Genomic DNA, 18,113 nt, shown 5'->3' with positions numbered 1-18,113 from the left:
CTGACTACTTTAGGCCTCTGTGCCCATGAATTCAAGACCTCTCTACCTATTCTTTTCTCCTTTTATTGCTTACCTGTTGCTGTACAAAAAAGTTGAAAGAAAAGGACACATTAAGATTTTTTTAAAGGGTCTTTAAGTATTATTTTTATAGCCAATCTTTAAATAACTCCGAAATTCTTTGAAGATGAGTAGTGGTCATTGTCTTCTGGCCGACAGCCGAGAGGCGGACACCAAGCTCTTTTAAGTGTGTGTATGTGTGCCGTGTGTGTGCAGGTGCTCTGCGATGCTAGTAAGAGTGTGGCCCTCTCACGATTGACTCTGAACCTGCAGCCTCGGAAGCTGCAGGAAAGAAGCTGTGGTTATTTTAGCCCACTCTGTCTGTGGTGATTTCGTACAGCACACCCAGGAAATCAACACAGAGCTTTTGCGATTAATGAGAATGAAACTATGTGGTAACTGAAATACTTTCCTTCCCTTTCATAATTCAACAGGGCCCCATTCCATATACACTAATTCAAGTGGGAGGCACTGTATCAGTTGTTTCTGTGGCTGCAGGACTACAGGTCAGGGAAGGGCAGGCCAGGCACAGGCCTAGGCGGCCTGGCAGTCAGGCAGCAGTGACCACATTTTATCTGCACAAAGGACAGAGACTAAAAAGGACAAGTGCCTATAGAGCCTCAAGCCCACCCCAGTGACGGGTTTCTTCCAGCAGGCTCCACCTCCCAAAGTTCCCACACCCTCCAACACGGCGCCACCAGCTGGAGACCGAGTGCTCAAACACGGCCCTAAGGGGGACATCTCACAAAAACCTGGGCCAGTACAGTAACAACACGAACTTTATTCTTTCAGAACTTCGAAAGAACTCGCTATAACAGGTAACTAAGAATAAAGTAACAGACAGTCAATATCAATACTCACTCTAAATAAGCTTCCATCTGAGTGTGATGCCAGCACACATACACATTACATAATAAACAGAGAAGACCGGAAACTGATTTTGTCGCAGTTCAGTGGGGCTCCTGGAGACCCACTGCCCTTGTGCCGAGGGCGTTGGGGCTGAATGTACTTCTCTGTGATTGCCACGCAGACGGTGAACAGCTCCCTTCTGCTCCCTCTTCCTTGTCAGTTTCCAACTACTGTTGGATTTTGGACTTGGGTATTAGTGCATTCAACACAACCATTCCACAAACAATACATATCAGTCCTGTAACTGGACTAAAATGTGGACAGGTATACACATTATTACATGCACATTTTCCTACATGCCTATGTTATTTACAGAAACACACATTTACATTAGTTGGGATATTACAGTAGGAGGCAGATGCACAATATTCACATTAAAGCTAACATATATAGAAATATGTTATATATATGAAAAACATATAGAAAGAAAGGACAGGTTTTTTTTTTTTTTTTGCTTTAAATTGGGGTAAAGACGAATTGGTTCTTTAAAAATTTCATTTTGTAATTGAATTAACTATTGTCCCTAAGGAATTTAAGACTATCCTTGTGATTATTTCAAAAGTATGAGAAGGCATCACAAGGGAGGCGCAGGAATGGCCCCGCTGTCCAAAGGGATGAATTCCTGAGCCCTGAAAACAACTGGTATTCCTTCTAGAATTAATGTAGTTCTTCAAAAGAACTACACTGAACACAAGCTACAGACAGAAGGGCAGCCTCCCAAGTCCAACATCCCAGTGACACACACACATCTGCTCCAACAATAGGATCGCACCAAAAAGACACTGAGAGGAACAGAGAAGACCCACGCTAAATCAGAAGGCACACTCTGAAGCATACACTCCAGTGAATGAGCAGAAGGAAGGCATAGTATGGGGAACATTCTCCATGACTCTGATCTGAGGCTTCAAACAACTTTGAAATCATACCTTTAAGTCTTCTTACACAAAACAAAACAATCCTTTCTTGGTGCTTAAAAGGTTTTTCATTATCATTTAACTCTAAATTCCACAACAGGGTTGAGAGAAAGATCAGTGTTCTTGTAGTCTAGTGTTCTGTGAGGCGCCACACTCTCTAGACTCTCCCTCAGTGGAAGGACAGCTAGGGGAGGCTGGTCACTGTGGGACAGGGCTCACTGAGGACACCGGGCTGCTCTGCGGGCCCTGCTCTTCTTTCTGTGGTGAGCCAGGGTGATTCCTGCAATGCTCTCCCTCATTGGAACTGTCCCACCCTTCTGGCTGGGGCTGCTGGTCCTGAGGAGAGCTTTCACAGGCTTTATGTGCAGGAACAGCTCCTTTCCGTTGGGGTAAGATGGTAAAAAATGCCTCTTGCCAGTCTCTCGTTTCCAAGAACTCCAGGATAATTTCAAACACTGCAACAAGGACAAATGGCAGACACTCCTTACTCAGCTGTCTTATAATGTGACCCTTGTGCTGAGTGCTGATTTGCCCTAATTACTGTCAAGTTCTTACTTCCTCTGCCTTTTGGCTCTCAGGGACCAACTGCCCCATGGCTCTCCAGTCTTTGTTCTTCCAGTTTTTCCTCAGCCAGTTCTTCAGCCCCAGAAACTCACTAGCATCGGTTGTCACTCATAATCAGGATAGGATCTTCTGAGGTCCCACCCTATCCCCATCAGTGCCACCTCCTCATCTCTCAGGCACTAACAACTAGGACACAGAGGCTAGCATTCAGCTGCATTTCTTCATCTCCCCTAAGAGAACCACCCAAGAAAGCTTCTGCCTACCATCTGCCTTTGCTTTCACAGTAGTAGGAAGGAAGCCATACTGTCCCTAGGTTCACCACACTGTGGGAGGGCTTTCTAGATAACTTTATAGAAAAGTCATTTCCACTAGGTATCAAAGGTTTTCAAAGAAATTTGTTCACTGGAAAAGTAAATTCACTTCTCTAATCCCATAAAGCTTGTTATATAAAAAGTATTTAGGATTACATAAATTATTGTGTATGGTTAAAATTGTCCCTTTAAAAAATTAAATAAAAGGGCTAGAGAGATTGTTCAGTGGTTAAGAGCACTGGCTGCTCTTACAGAGGACTGGGTTCAGTTCCTAATACCCCCAGAACTGCTTACAACTGCCTATATAACTCCAGTTCCAGGTGGTCCAATTCCCTTTCTGGGCTTCACAGGCACCACACATGTACTTGGAGCATATATACACATGAAGGCAAAACATTCATACACAAAGAACAAAAGTAAATCTTTAAAAAAAAAATTAAAGCTGGGTGGCTTAGTGGCACATGCCTTTTATCCCAACATTCAGGATGGAAGCAGAGGCAGGTGGATTTCTCTGAGTTCAATGCCAGCCTGATCTACATAGTAAAACTATGTCTCAAAAAAAAAAAATTTTTTTTTTTGTTTTGTTTTCTGAGACAGGGTTTTCCACGTAGTTTCAGTGCATGTCCTGGATCTCACTCTGTAGACCAGGCTGGCCTCCAACTCACAGAGATCTGCCTGGCTCTGCTTCCCCAGTGCTGGGATTATAGGCGCGTGTACCACCGCTGGCTGGCTAGCTAGTTGCTTTTATGCTTTTGTAGATTTTTAAAAGTTTCTGAAGCACTCACTCTTATTTCTAATAAACAAATGACTCCTCTTTTCTATTCGTCCAAATCTGAACTGTACTGTCTCTTTCAGAGTGTCCATTCAGGCACACCCTTCAGTAGCTTACCATGGTTAACTGCCAGGACTTTTCGACTGTTCATCTTCACGAAATCTGCAAGAGGGAGCTGTGCATGTTCAATTCCATAAGTGGATGCTTGTCTAAATGTGAGTCCCTGAGAATAAAGACACTGGACTTAGATGTACACAGTCTATGAGAGGGTAGGCCTTTTTCAGAAAGGACTTCAGTGGAGAAAACTATCTCAAGAGCATGGACATTTAAGTCCTGGCAGTGAGAGAACTCCCAGCTCTTGTATAACCACCTCACTGCCCAGAGGTGAAGACAGTGCATTCCCAGCAGTTAAGAAGCCTCTCAATGGCAGAACAAGGGATGGAATCTGTTTTCTAATTATTCTCTTTCCCATCCCTAATCCCCTTTCTCACAGTGTTAAACTTTCCAACTGAATTTAGAAAGAAACACTATCACTCTCTCTGTGAGTGAAATATACAAAGGACGCTCGGTTTCAGTCATACACCGAGGCACAAACATACAATAAAATGAAATCCTGAGTGAGAAGTATTTCAGCTGCCTTATATTTTATTTTTCCTTTCCATCACCTAAAAAACAGTGAGATAGGAATTTTATATATATATATATTTTTTTTTTTTTTTTTTTGGCTTTTTGAGACAGGGTTTCTCTGTGTAGCTTTGCACCTTTCCTGGAACTCACTTGGTAGCCCAGGCTGGCCTCGAACTCACAGAGATCTGCCTGGCTCTGCCTCCCGAGTGCTGGGATTAAAGGCGTGCGCCACCACCGCCTGGCTGGAATTTTATATTTTCTCAAACTTAAAATACTTTAAGTGTATGTCTATCCTAGATGAAAAATCCCAAAAGGCCATGCAGGAAGTGTAAGCTGAATCTCTCAACAAGTACTTAGCATATGGGGGTGGGGGGGGGAGATGAAAGGAGCCAGGGGCTTTTGGAGAAAACTATTAGAGCAACAAACAACCTGAGCAGAGAACCTGTTCATGCATAAATTATAAGCTAAAATTTTCCACCGAGAACAACAGAAAAGTTGAAGACAAGGTCCCTTTGATGTTCTAGAGTTGCTCATCCAATGGCTAGCCACACCTGGCAACTTCAAGATTACAATTAAAAAAAAATCCAATCCAATTTCTCTGTTGTATTACGCCTTGGTGCTCCACAGATCGCCTGTGACATGGCAGAAATTCTATGTACACACTGTTGCTGAAGAATATGCAATTCCTTCATATATTGTGCTGACAATAATTTTTAGAAAAAATAACTTTTCCTCAGAAAAATAGGATGAATTGAGTATGTTGCAAAGTACATAATATTCTCTTCAGAAAGAGGAGTTCTGTAACTTTTTATAAAGACACGAGATTGAAAAAAAAATAAGAGAGAAAAATAATTTGAGAAATCATATATTACAAATAATAAAGCTAGAATATCAGTATAAAACATGCTCTAGAACTGTCATCAGCATCATGTGGTCAAATGTGAAATCAGTCTTCTGATACATTTTGACTCAAGATCACAAACATGTCAAAAATACAAAAAAAATAAAAAAAAAAAAAAAAAAAAAAAAAAAAATGAGAACAATAAGAACAAAACAAAAATATGAACTGCACAATATTATGTAAGTCTGCTTTGTATACATACTGAATTTAGCTAATTTTTGTTCTCAAATCCTGCAACTGTGAAATGTAGAAAATAACTGCACTGATCTCCCTGAGCTGCAGAAAAGGTCAAGTAAGCTAATGTGAAGTCCTTTGCTTAGCTTAGGTCACACAACAGTAACAGGTGCTCAAGAAAGACCATTCGTCATGAGGTCTTTGTCACTATCTGAAACACAGATTTAGGTAGGAGCAAAGCACAGTACCTTGTGGTGGTTGTGGTCCACTAACCCTCCAATCACATAGGCCTTTGACTCATCTAAGTCCTTCAGTACATTAGGAGAGTCTGACGTCAGATAAACCAGCTCTTCTTTCTTTATGAGTTCACTATAGTGCTCTGATTTGATGTGGATATCCTTTAAAAAACAGAAGGAGAATGAGTATATTAATTAGCAGGATACTGTGAAAGCTGACTAAAAATGATTATCCTCTTTTCCCAAAAGAAACCTGCCCAAAAGCATCTGAAATAAAGCCTGAGAGGCTATTGCTAGAATAGCATTTAAAATCCATAACCAATTCCTTACATCGTAACTCAGTCACTGACATATTCTACTGACCTTGTTTCCTTGGTTGGGGCCTCAGTCCCTAATCTAATCCACACACTGAGCGCAAACTAACTTTCTAAAATCTCACTTGTTATTATTCAGGCCTGTCCTGGAGGTTCAAACTCCTTAACTTAGAAACTCTTTCCTGAATATGGCACTAGCCTATCTTTCTCATTTTATCTGTGTCCAAAAAGAAAAAAGAAAAACACATTTTTCCTGCCTTCTTGATCACACTGTTTTCCAGATAAGAAATGCCTTTTCCAATTACATCTCCTATGCGAATCATCAAAAGGAAACTGCTTGTCAATTTAATTCATTGAATGTGTCTGTTTCTATCAGGAGACAAACTTGAAAGCTTCTTGACCAAAATTGTCAGCTGAGATACAAGACTGAGTAAGAGCTGGTAGTACAGATTTTTCAAGTCACATTAATTGCCTGAATGATATCACCAGACCCTGACTTTCATACAATAATTTTAAAGAAAATCAAGTGAAGCAGACACTTAAATTGTATGCCACTTTTCTATAAAGCAGTATGCTATAAACCTGACTCCATACTTCACAGTGGCCTCAAGGTATCTGAATTACTAGAAGCCACTGAATCCATATTTCTCTAAAAAAGTGAGGGTGTAAATAATAAGCTTAGCAGGACACAAACTAGAAAATATGCTCGTCTAATGTATTCATTATTTCTTAGAAAAAGAGACATGAATATCAAAGACTTGCTAAGGATGATCCTCTTGCAAATGTCTGTATCACAGGCTTTTAATGAATGCAGTCTTTAGATTAGTAGGTGCTAGTGGGGAAAGCTGGAGACTGTAAGAGCTGAAAACAAACAGTAAACAAACATGGACAGACATAACACAGCACTCCTGAACAGAAGAGCACCCAGCCAGCTGGCCACACTGGTGCCACATCTTTACAAATACCTAAAACAGGGAAATTATACATCACAGATAAAATCTGAATCTGCTAGAAGCCACACTAAAAAAAAAAAAAAAAAAAATAGGCAAATTAACTTCAATGTATTTTAACATAACATGCCCATGTTATATCCCCCAATTCAGCACGTATCTCACATTTATAGCACATGTCAACTCACGATCCAGACTTTCACATCTCAGGAGTTTACAGCCGCGTTTGGCTACTGGTCACAAAGTGGCCAGCACGGATTTAGATGTAGAGACACTTTCAAGTTTTAGAGTGAGGCTTTTAGGTAGTTCTTTTATAAGAAGTGTCTCTAAAATAGCAGACAGTACTTAAGAGAGTGAACACAGATGAGCAGACATCCCACTCTCTTCCTTAGCTCCTCCCCTGTGTGACTTCAGAAACGGCTGTAACGACACCAGGTTCGCAGCACACCATTCCTGAGACTAGGGAAACCAAGAGGCCTTCCAGGAGCTCAGAGGTCATGAAATGACATGTGAGTGGACGGTCCCTACCTTCCAGTTGACCCATCCTTTGTCATTTTCATTCATGTTCTTTTTCAGTTGACCTCCATGGCTTGTCAAATAAAACTGATGAGCAATTGGTAAGCAGAGAAAAAGAGGAAAATCATTCATTTAGTTCAGTATTTTACTTCCCTCATTACTCATCTGATCACCAGTGAAAGACAAAATAGTTTTCATGGATTTAGAAAAAAAGAACTGTGCTCAACCCCGAGCACCCTGAAATGGGCGGTAGGAAGGACAGGTGTGAACCCCTGGCCGTGGCAGCCCACCCACATGTTCCTCCCACATCATCCTGCACACTCCCTGCCCTGAGTCAGGTTCTCATCCACCTCCCTGGGGAAGTGCTGCTGCCACTCTTACTGCGGTTACTTTTGCTGCTGCAGAGCCTTCCCTGACACCCACTTTACAGCTGACTCAAGGATGCTGAGGGTCTTGTGAAGGGAAGACAAAGATGTAACGACTGGCACTGAGGTAGGTAGAGAACTGTACAAAAACGCAACCCATACTGCTCCCACGTGGTAAACCACACAGCCACACACAGCACACTGGGAAGTCCTTGGCTCTTCGTGGCTCTGTGACTACTGATTGCAGCAGTCAATAAGTCTCACAGTCACTCTCACCTAAGTTTACGGAACCCTCCTCGGAAGTGTCAACGGCTCCAAAGGAAATGGAAAACAGACGCAGCTAAGAGACCCTGCTGCACACATCAGTACAGGGCAGCCTCCCTCCTCCCTCCCCTCCCTTCCCACTTCCCATGCTGGAAGGCATCAAAAGCTGAGAGACTGGTGTGAATACATGAAATCCTGAGTGAACAGACCCCGAAAATGTACAAGACTGCTGACACATGTTCAAAGTATTTTTGTAGAAAAAACTGATCAGATAAGTATGATACAAAAAACCTCTACGACTCTCAGGCAAGGGCAACTGCAACAATCCAAGCCTTTTATCATGGGAGATGGAAAAAACCCTAAATTTTCTTTAATTCTCCATACACACCTGTACAGGATGTGATGCACGTCGATTTTCTGCATAACATCGTTGAATCTGCTTATGAAGTTTCTTAATATCCTATAAAATAGCACAATTTAAAAAACAACAATAAATAAAGGCGATTGTGGTAGTTTTCATTTGATTTTCCTACACACTGACAAAATTTCTACCTGTAAAGTTAATGCTCCATAATTCACCTATCCTTCTGTCCTTTAAAGTTTCTATCTATTCAAAATGCCACTTGACGATGTCTTAACAAACAAGAAAAACAAAACCTTCTTTTTAGAATCATGCTATTTCCACACTTTACCCCAGTGGTACTGGGAAAATGCAAGGTTTAAAACAAAATTTGTGAGTGTTTGCACTTGGCTATTGTGTCTGTGCACCATGTACATGCAGTGCCTCTGGAGGCCAGAAGAGGGGGTCAGATGCCCTGAAACTGAAGTTCCACAAGGTTGTGAGCCACCACATGGGTGCTGGGAACCAAACCTGGGTCCTCTGCAAGACCAGCAAGTGCTCTTAACTGCTGAGCCATATCTCCAGGCCTGCTACAGACTTTTTTGAAACAGGATTTCACTAAGTAGTCCAGGCTTGCTTCAAATGTGCTATATGTCCTAGGCTAGCCTAAAACTCTGAGATCCTCCTGCCTCAGTTTCCCAAGTGACAGAATTACAGACATGTCATCACAGTAACTCTATAGATCTTTATAACTAATATGTAGTTATGAAGTTTTACTATCTAATTATGAGTAAATATCTACCTATGTATATAGAAGCATAAACATAAATATGCATATACATATAAAAGCACTTAATTTAGGAGTAAGAGATTTTGAAAAACTTAAGATGTAGTTTAATACATAAATACTGTCGATAACATTACACACGCGAATAAGTGATTTAACCTAGTTCACATACAGGGACCTGGGGATACCTTTAACACCATCAAATCATCAAAACTGCAGTCGATGATGAGGCGGAGGCTGCTATGAACAGCCTGTCTTCGAATGCGTTTCCTGTCACTTCCGTCTGAGCCGGACTCCAGCTGACACTGCCGCTCTAATTTCTTTCTCTTGCGCTTTTCTTTTCGTCTTTCCCTAAAATTAGTAAACAAAACAATGTTTTTGTTATTTGTGTATTTAGACGTTCACAAGACTTCTAATTAAACAAAAAGCAGCTATGTTTGTAAATGGTCAAGTTTTATGAAACATCCTCTCCTCTGTGGGGAGAAAAGGTCAGAGAGAAGCAGCTTTATTACTCCATGCAGTAACTTTACACACGGAGACAGTGACTTTGCAAAGATAATATAAAGCTTTCTTTAATGAGTAACTGAATATATTATTCAATAGTTTCGTTACTGGAACTATACTATACCTAAGAAAAACAAGAGTTATGAAGAATTTTACTTTCATAACTCATCCCTAAACGATTTTCTAGTTCAATAATAATTGGGAATACTAAAAAGAAAATTTCACTAAATCTACTAAAGCACAAAAATAAAAGCCCAATGTTGTTCTAATCTCTTATACGTTTTGGCATTAGACAATGGCTCTGGCCTAAGTGCTTTCATGGAAACCTGTTTCAGCCATACCCACGTCAGGCCCATGTTTGACCTTCCTGTGTTGTTGTTTTATCCCGTATCTAGGACACAGACACCCGCTCCCTGTCTCAGCTGTTCCAACAGGTGTCCTGACAGGCAGGCAGTTTTAGGGGAGAAAAGGTGCCGAGCCTAACATCAGTATTGCAAGAAACGTCACAAAATCGAAGCATGTGTGGTTTTAACAGCAACGCGGTGTTAGCTAGTAACATGCGTAACCTTATTTTTTCATAACTTCAGTTTCAATGAAGACGACTATTGACAGGACCCGGCTTCCCGTTTCCGAATGAGAAGTAGCATGCGCGGAAGTACGCACTTGCGCAGCTCTCGCTGCTCCTCCCATTGTTTTTGCTTCAGCAGCTTCTTCATCTGTCGTTTAGATAGTGGCCCAGTCTCTGCATCTAATCTTGGCTTCTGTCCCTCCTCTTCACCTTCACCCACGCCTGGCTTTCTTTCCACGTTAGGAGTCTCAAGAGATGCTGGCAGCACTTCAGAGGACATATTTGCTGTTTCTGAAAAACTGGAAAACAACATTGTTTATATGAATAGATAATTTATAAACACAAAGCAAAATAATCCAAATGGCCAAAAGATGCCAACGAATGTTAAACTCTATCAGTAGTAAAAATACAGATTTAGATAGTTAAATTCCATTTATTGGCAAAGATCTTTATCAGTTAACATGGATTAAATACATTTGTTGACAGTACTGGTAAAGGGCTGGTGTTTAAATATACAACAGAGGGGCATCATACAGTTTTCCCAGAAGGCAAGTTACATTTTGAGAGTTGTCATACACTGATACTGTCCTACAGTCAAGACGACATAACCCGGGGTTATTTGAGGAAGGCTCAGTGGCGGGACTGCCCAGATGATATTGGTCTGTGGCCATATCTGCTGATTGATGTGGAAGGGGCCAGCCCACTGTGGGCAGTGCCATCCCTAGGCAAGTGGTCCTGGGCCGTATGAGGATGTTCACTAACATGAGCAATGGAGTAAGCTGCCATACAGCATACGCCACGGTTTCTGCTTGAGATCCTGCCATGACTTCCCTCAGTGAGGAACCGTGGTCTAGAGGCATAAGGCAGAAACACCCTTCCTTTAGCTTGCTTTTGGTCAGAGTGTTTTATCACAGCAACAGAAAATCAAACAAGGACACGTGCTGACCTAGCAATTTATTTTCTTGAAATAAATTCCTGAGTCAGAAATGTACACTAAAATTTGTGTTCATTCTAGCATTATTTTTAACTGTGAAAAGCCAGAATTTACTTGAGTGTCAGCAAAAAGAGTAAATAAATATGGTTCCTCTAATAAATAACTAATATATAATAACTCTATAAGGTCAGTTACATATAAGCCAGTAAAAACGCTATTTCCAAAACTACTTATTGATAAGAGGAAATGGCTATATTTTACATAAGTATCAAAACAAATACTAATATTCCTATTACATCAAATTATTTTCAAAAAGTACACATTCATCTTCAACTTTTGTTCATGGATATCTATATTTTATACCTTGAATGACACAAGTTTTCTTTCTCTAATAAAGTCATTGCTAAAGAAAATGTAAAAGTTGATTCTGTAATCAGTTTGTGAAATTCTTAGGGTTGGTTGAAATAAATCTTTTTTTTTTTTTTTTTTTTTTTGGTTTTTCGAGACAGGGTTTCTCTATGTAGCTTTGCGCCTTTCCTGGAACTCACTTGGTAGCCCAGGCTGGCCTCGAACTCACAGAGATCCGCCTGCCTCTGCCTCCCAAGTGCTGGGATTAAAGGTGTGTGCCACCAACGCCCGGCCGAAATAAATCTTCATTTAAACCTAACCGCATGCCTCTGGATCCATATTAGCTAGAACTGAACTTGCTGCTCAGAGGGAGGCTAAACACACTGCAATGTCTTTACTCTTCAGGAGTATTAACAACAAAGCTGGAAAGTGCTTCCTATGGATCCCTGCCAAAGACTAAGCGTGATCTACTAAGTAGTCTATGGCCTTAAGGAACATTCAGAGATTTTTTTTTTTTTTTTTTAAATACAGCTAGCTAATAAGTCTCTACAGAGAGGCTACAATCTAAGCAAAAAAAAAAAAAAAAAAAAAGGAGGAGGAGTTGAAAGAGAAAACAATCTTCCATAACGTAATAATGAGAGAACAAAACCCTTGCAGAACATAATTTAAACAGTAATTTTATTATATGATTCTCATGTTCTTTGACAGTACAGTGTTACATTAGTTGAGATTTACTTGATTCTTATTTCATACTTAGGATAACTGAGTGAATAGATACGGCATTTCAATCACTTGAAAAGGAAATAAGAGTAATACTAAACAGTTACTAATTCTTCCTGAGTTTGATAAAGAATGCATCACCTAACAAAATCTCAACCTCACCAGAATGGACTGTATTAGATTTACTTTAAAAAGAAGTCACCATGAGATTGGATTTATTTGAATTTAAAAGTTATTAAATAATTCCTATGAAACAAGGCATCTCAAACAAATCTAGCAGACAGAATATACTCAAAATACTTGGCTGATTAAAGAGACAAATGAGCTGGGTGGTGGTGGCGCACACCTTTAATCCCAGCTCTCGGAGAGGCAGAGACAGGTGGATCTCTATGAGTTCGAGGCCAGCCTGGTCTACAGAGCGAGTTCCAGGATAGCCAGGGCTACACAGAGAAACCCTGTCTCAACAAACCAAAAGAGACTGAGACAGAGAGTGTGAGAGAGAGAAAGAATGAAATCATGGCATTATGACTCAAACCCAGCTCCAACATCAACACTTCCCAGTCACCTAAATCCTTGGAGGTGGGGGTTCTGAAGGGACCATGCTGACCGTACACTGTTGACAGACGTCTCTGAAGGCATTAAACTCAAAAATGTATAGAGATAACAGAAAAGCAAGGGATAATGGAAAAAGCAAGACTCATTAAACATGAAAACTTAAAAGAAAAACTAAAACTCACAGGAAAACATTTTATGAAACAAATTTTCCATTTCTGCTTATCCATGGCAATGTTTTTCAGTAGTTCTCTACGTGGTTCTAAAACCTGAAGTGTTGAGGATTACAAAAGCATGTTTTATAACTCACCTCCACCAGGGGGAGCCTTTGTCTTTCACATCTAAAATGTCTCAAGTTAAATTTAATTTGACCTATCGCAGAATAGTAACATTTTTGAACAGCCTATCAAAAATAAGGAAACATGAACTAGACCTAATTTTTTTTTTTAATCGATTCTCGAAACACTGTGCCGGGTGAGTTTCCTAAGCTTTAATTAAATAAGCCAGACAGACGTACTGAAACACGTATACATGAAATGCATATAAAATACTCGCTGGCTATCTTATTTTGGCTAGACTTTACCCGGATAGCTTCCGCTCCGACTGTCTACCATACAATAAATTCATTGTGTACGAATTTGCTGCAATTACCTGTTACGCAAAACATGGTACTTTTGAGCACACTTTGTTTTTAGTTTGGGTTAGGACGTCTCTGTGGCAGTGTCTGGGGCTCCTCCCTGACCGGCAGTGATGCTCACAGTATGTTTTCATTCACTAAGCCAAGTCAAGCAAGTTATTTAAGGACATTTTACAGAAAGTATAGAACATAAGCGTGGAATTTTACTGCAGCACAATTTTTAAAAATGGATGGCTAATTCATGGATATAGGGTATCAGATGGGAATATAAGACTGAACAATGATGACTAAGAGTATTTGGTGTGGGGAGAGCATACATCATCGAAGACAAAACCCTCAGCTGTTACCATACCGAATCAAAATAAAACAGCCTTGGTGGTTTTCAAGTTTCCTTTTCGGGAACGGCCGAGTCGCAGTAACTGCAGAATAGAATTAATGACCTGCCAGTAACAGTTGTTTTTGTTTTAAACGTGTTGGTCAGTTACGCAGTAGAAACAGCCCTTTGTTCATTTGTCAAATCCCTTTGACCAGAGTGCCGGCTTGGGAGGAATCTTAGAAGACAGTTCTGGGCGGTTTTGTTCGTGTTCTTTTTTAAGTGAATAATCTCCTACGATCTCTTTACACCTCCGGACAGACAGCCGCATTTTAAACACAATGTATTCCAGTGACATCTACCAGCTCGTGGATCTTAACCTCATCCTCGGCTCACCGCGAGGCTCAGCCGCGTCTGCAGCAACCGCCCCTCGACTCCCCGCACCCGACCGCCGGGCACATCAGGCCCAGGGACGGGAACCGAGCAGAGGCGGGGAGAGCGCCTTGCCCGCCCTCCAACAACAACGCAGCCCTACGACGGGCGGGCCGCCGGCTCCACATGTCCCTTCCTGTCACACTTCCGGTTCAGACCCCCACGAACAACAGAAGCCCGAGAGACCCGCGCGCAGGGCCCGCGCACGCGCAGACACAGGCCCGCGCGCCCGCCCCGCCCTCGCCGCGCGAGCCAACGCAGCTGACCAATCAGGCCGCTGCAAGGAGGGCCGGGGGCGCGGCGGGGGACGCGCCGCCTGACGTCACATCCTCGGGGACCAGGCGATTACTTCCCGGGCTATTGCCCTCTCCCCCGGAAGCCGTGCTTGCCGCGGAGGGCAGTGCGGCTCGCGTTCCCTTAGCATCCGCAAGGATACCAAAGCCTAGCCGCGCAACAGTCGCAGTTCCATATTTACCAAGCCGCGGGGCCGATGGGGAACGCCAGGGTTCGGTCAGAACGCCTTTCCGATGTGCCCACCGCTCCACGCGTCAGTCCTCCGCCAGAAACTTCAACTCCCAGAGGCGGTGGTTGCGCGCCTGGTTACGGCACTTACGGCTGACGTCATCGAATAGCGCCAATTACAAACAAGTTGGGGAGGAGGCGGGGCCTGTAGGGGGCGGGGTCGAGACCCGGCTTTAGTTGGAGAACGTAGTAGCTACCATGAGGTGTGTTTCCCTGGAAGAACTAATTTGTAGTCACAGGCGTTTGTTCATGTATCAGCTCGGGTCGCGAGTGGAGTAGAGCCCCACTTACAGAAATCAAAATACGAAACACGAAATGCTTTTATTTTCTCGGTGTTGAGAGGGTGATCTATTGCCCAAATGATTTCTAATTTATGTAGGTAAAGGTTACCAGACCATGGTTTTCATAAGTGGAAAAAACTTAAAGTGAAGTTCTTAATAAAAATGCATTGACGTTAAGAATTTAAGTTTTTTATATCCTTAGTAAAAACATACGCTTTATGCTCCATTCTTTTGAGGTTTTCCTATGCTAATTTGCAAAACACGTGATATTTCATCGTTTGTAATACTTGACCTTATATAATCTTTTTGCTAAATATAGACCAACCGAAGGGAAAAAATTAAGCAGTGTATAGACTGACTATTTTTTTTTTAATTTGGCCTTTTCAATTGATGACTATTATAGAATTTGGAAATAAACTATTTTCAAATCTTTGAATAGAAGTCTGCCCTTTCAATATTGAAAGAACCATGATGTATATTTTACTTGATGCTTGACCTTTGAACATGGTTACATGATCTTACATGTACTGAAACGTCTCTGAATTTAGTGGCAAAACCAAAGTCTGTCTTTAAAATCTCTGGTTTTATTTGGGATGTGAGCCAGGATTCTCCTGTGGATCTCTCAAAAATAAAAGATTTCTGTTAACTGAGCATTGGCATGAAAGCTGGATCCAATTATGGTCTGTTGGTAGGACATCTTTTTTCAGCTGCCTCCATATCAGGGCAGAGAGTAGCTGAGCAAGGATTAGTAATTGGATATGGAGCCCTTCACATGTAGGTCATTAAATTCAGGCTGGCATCGCAGTGTGCCAGATCTTTCAGCAGCTGTTCAGTTGCCCCTGTGGGATCATTTTATAAATAATGATACATTTTCAGAGGTGATGCCTAGCATCCTCCATATTTAAGAGTTTTTAAGCTATGAGAAAATCCTCATTTTAATAATGTCAGCAAATTTTTGACTTAGTTATTTGATCTTGTAGTTGCAGAAGCAATCCGAAGTATGCAACAACAACAAAAAAGTACCAGCAAAAACTGCAGAAAAAACAGAAGCATATAAAAAGTTTAAGGTAAGGTCATGTGATATGAAGCAGTCACTGATTTATAAGACTCATGTTTATTTAACACACTAAACAGTCATGGAGTTTCTCTTATGACTTTCTATGAGGATGACTAAATGATTATCTCTGTCCTAAAGGAATAGGGGCTCCAGAAGTGAATACATACTTAAGATGCCTCTAGATATACAGGGACAAGTGAATGTTTCTTGAACAGATAGTTTCAGAGATCTTGTGATTTTGCTGTATCTTGGGAAGTAAGGAGTTTCCAAATGTAAAAAAGAAGAAGAAGAAGAAGAAGAAGAAGAAGAAGAAGAAGAAGAAGAAGAAGAAAAAAAAAAAAAGAATTCACAACACAGTGAAAGCAAAGACCAGAATGTGATGGTTTTACACAGTGGCTGAAAAGCAATGGATAGAATAAGGAAGAAAGGAGAAAGCATGGCTCTAAAGGTGTTTCTAATTTGAACAGTAGTAGAAATATAATCCCATTATCTGGGTCATTTAGAGAACACTAGAAGGAAATCGGACTTAAAAATTATTAGCAAGTTTGGGTTTGAATATATGTGGAATCTGGGGGATCTGCAGGCATCTAAATAGAAACAGACGTAAAACCCAACAGTACGTGTTTGTACTTTGAGCCAATAGAAGAGGTTTCCATGGGTCACAAGCCTATCATATCTGTGGAATCAGGAATGTAACAAAGGAGAGGAGTTACCTGCAGGGAAGCCTGAGAGGGCGTTTCCTTTTTAATCAGAGTACAAGCTCCAAGTGGCAATGTGGCCCCAATGATAGCAGACCTTAAGTTTTGAAAGAGAAGTCAAAAGTTGAATTTGGGTGAAATGTGGTTTGTAGGTATTGACACTGCTGTGCATTTTAAAATACTGAGGAGCCATTATAGAAAATAGTACAAAGGTTTCTATGGAAGTTAAAATAGAACAACATACATAAGTCTGAGAAAATGCTATCACTGCCTCATAGATATCTGCACTGCTGTGTTCCTTGTAGCATTCCCCATCACCAAGATAGGGAAACTAGTATCTGTCCATGTCAGCAAATGAAGGATTGAGAAACTGTTAAATATATACAGTGAGCTGTTAGCCCTGAAAAAAAACAAGATCTTGCCATCTGCCAAAGTATGAATGAGCTAAGAAGACAGTGTACTTCGAAATAAATATTTTATGTTCTTATTTATGTGTGGAAAATAATACTCAAGTGTGCAAAATTAGGGGATTAAGCGGCAGTTATGAGGAAGGGGAAGCATGGGGGAGGACAGGAAGATGTGAGTCGAAGTAACATATATAAGATAAACAAGTTGAGAGTAGATGTATAACCTGAGGCCTACGGCCATAGAGTTGTTCTGTATAGTATTTTCATACTAATGAAGTAGTTTTAGCTGTTTTCATCACAAAGGAAACAAAAAAAGTTGGTTAACTGTGAAATGATGGACATGTTAATTTGTTTCACCATAGCAACCTTTTTACTATTCATATCTAGCCCATAGCATCATGTTGTATGCCTTAAATGTATGCAATAACATTTATGAAAAAATAGAGTTTATGTGATTTAATCACAAATAAATATTGAGCAGCCTAAATAAATCATATCTCTGTGCCAATTTCCGACAATTGGTAGCCAGTTTAAGTTAGACCACAGATTGTAAAGTAAGAAGAGGGCTACAGACAGAACAGAATTTTAGGACACAAAACATGGTAAGAAATGCAATTATGAGCTTCTCCATATGTTTGGACACATTGGACAGTCACTAAAAATTCTGTTTTTGTCGATCTGGTTATGACTTTAAATCTGAGTACACTTCAGCAAGTTGGAGTGGTAGGCGGGGGTCAGAGTAACACTTGTGAATTCTTAATTTTATACTGGAGAGCCCAAATGGGATCAAATCTAAAACATGACTTGAAAGGTATCTAAAAAGAAGAAACAGCTTCTCGGCTGTATTTATTTCAACTGGCACTTTGGTTGACTTAGAAAAATAGAGAAAAAGTACCTTGTAATTGATAAATATTGAAGATGCTAGGAAGATGCCTAGGGAGGAATGTCTGTGAACCTCCTGAATATCCTCATAGAAACAAGTGGAGCATCTAGTGTGGCCAGCTGTCTCCAACTGCTGTCTTCCAACAGAAGAGGATCCAAAAGCCCTGAGACCAGGAGGGCCACAAACTGCCAAGCATTTGCTGAAAAGGAAGGGACACTACCGACACCAACAAGAAAATTGGCAGGTGGTCCAGCAG

General features: G+C 40.9%; 1 protein-coding gene across 2 annotated transcripts; it reads right to left on the bottom strand.

Moving 5' to 3' along the window:
- Positions 1–818: 818 nt before the first annotated feature.
- Positions 819–14,609, bottom strand: Trmt10a (tRNA methyltransferase 10A). Of its 2 annotated transcripts, none has more exons than XM_028857644.2 (8): positions 14,485–14,609; positions 10,169–10,372; positions 9,190–9,352; positions 8,263–8,334; positions 7,258–7,332; positions 5,478–5,627; positions 3,645–3,750; positions 819–2,335 (listed from the first exon to the last, which is right to left on the bottom strand). In XM_028857644.2, exons 2-8 carry the CDS (start codon positions 10,351–10,353, stop codon positions 2,079–2,081), a joined length of 1,008 nt encoding a protein of 335 aa, XP_028713477.1. In that variant the 5' UTR covers positions 10,354–10,372; positions 14,485–14,609; the 3' UTR covers positions 819–2,078. The 2 variants fall into 2 exon arrangements, with proteins under 2 accessions (XP_028713477.1, XP_028713485.1); XM_028857652.2 differs by lacking the exon at positions 14,485–14,609 and adding an exon at positions 13,617–14,170.
- Positions 14,610–18,113: the final 3,504 nt, after the last annotated feature.

This window comes from Peromyscus leucopus, chromosome 6 (genome assembly GCF_004664715.2).
Source record: "Peromyscus leucopus breed LL Stock chromosome 6, UCI_PerLeu_2.1, whole genome shotgun sequence".
In the NCBI taxonomy this organism is placed as follows: Eukaryota; Metazoa; Chordata; class Mammalia; order Rodentia; family Cricetidae; genus Peromyscus; species Peromyscus leucopus.
Note: the sequence above shows the minus strand (reverse complement) of the source record. Positions and strands in the feature narration are given on the sequence as shown.

What these genes read in the sequence shown, in the direction of transcription:
- Trmt10a (XM_028857644.2), bottom strand. Translation starts at nt 10,353, where the DNA reads ATGTCCTCTGAAGTGCTGCCAGCATCTCTTGAGACTCCTAACGTGGAA. An exon ending in GAGCAGCGAGAGCTGCGCAA is followed by an intron (nt 9,353 to 10,168) that starts GTGCGTACTTCC and finishes TACTAATTTTAG; the next exon opens with GGAAAGACGAAAAGAAAAGC. An exon ending in TGGACCACAACCACCACAAG is followed by an intron (nt 3,751 to 5,477) that starts GTACTGTGCTTT and finishes CTTTATTCTCAG; the next exon opens with GGACTCACATTTAGACAAGC.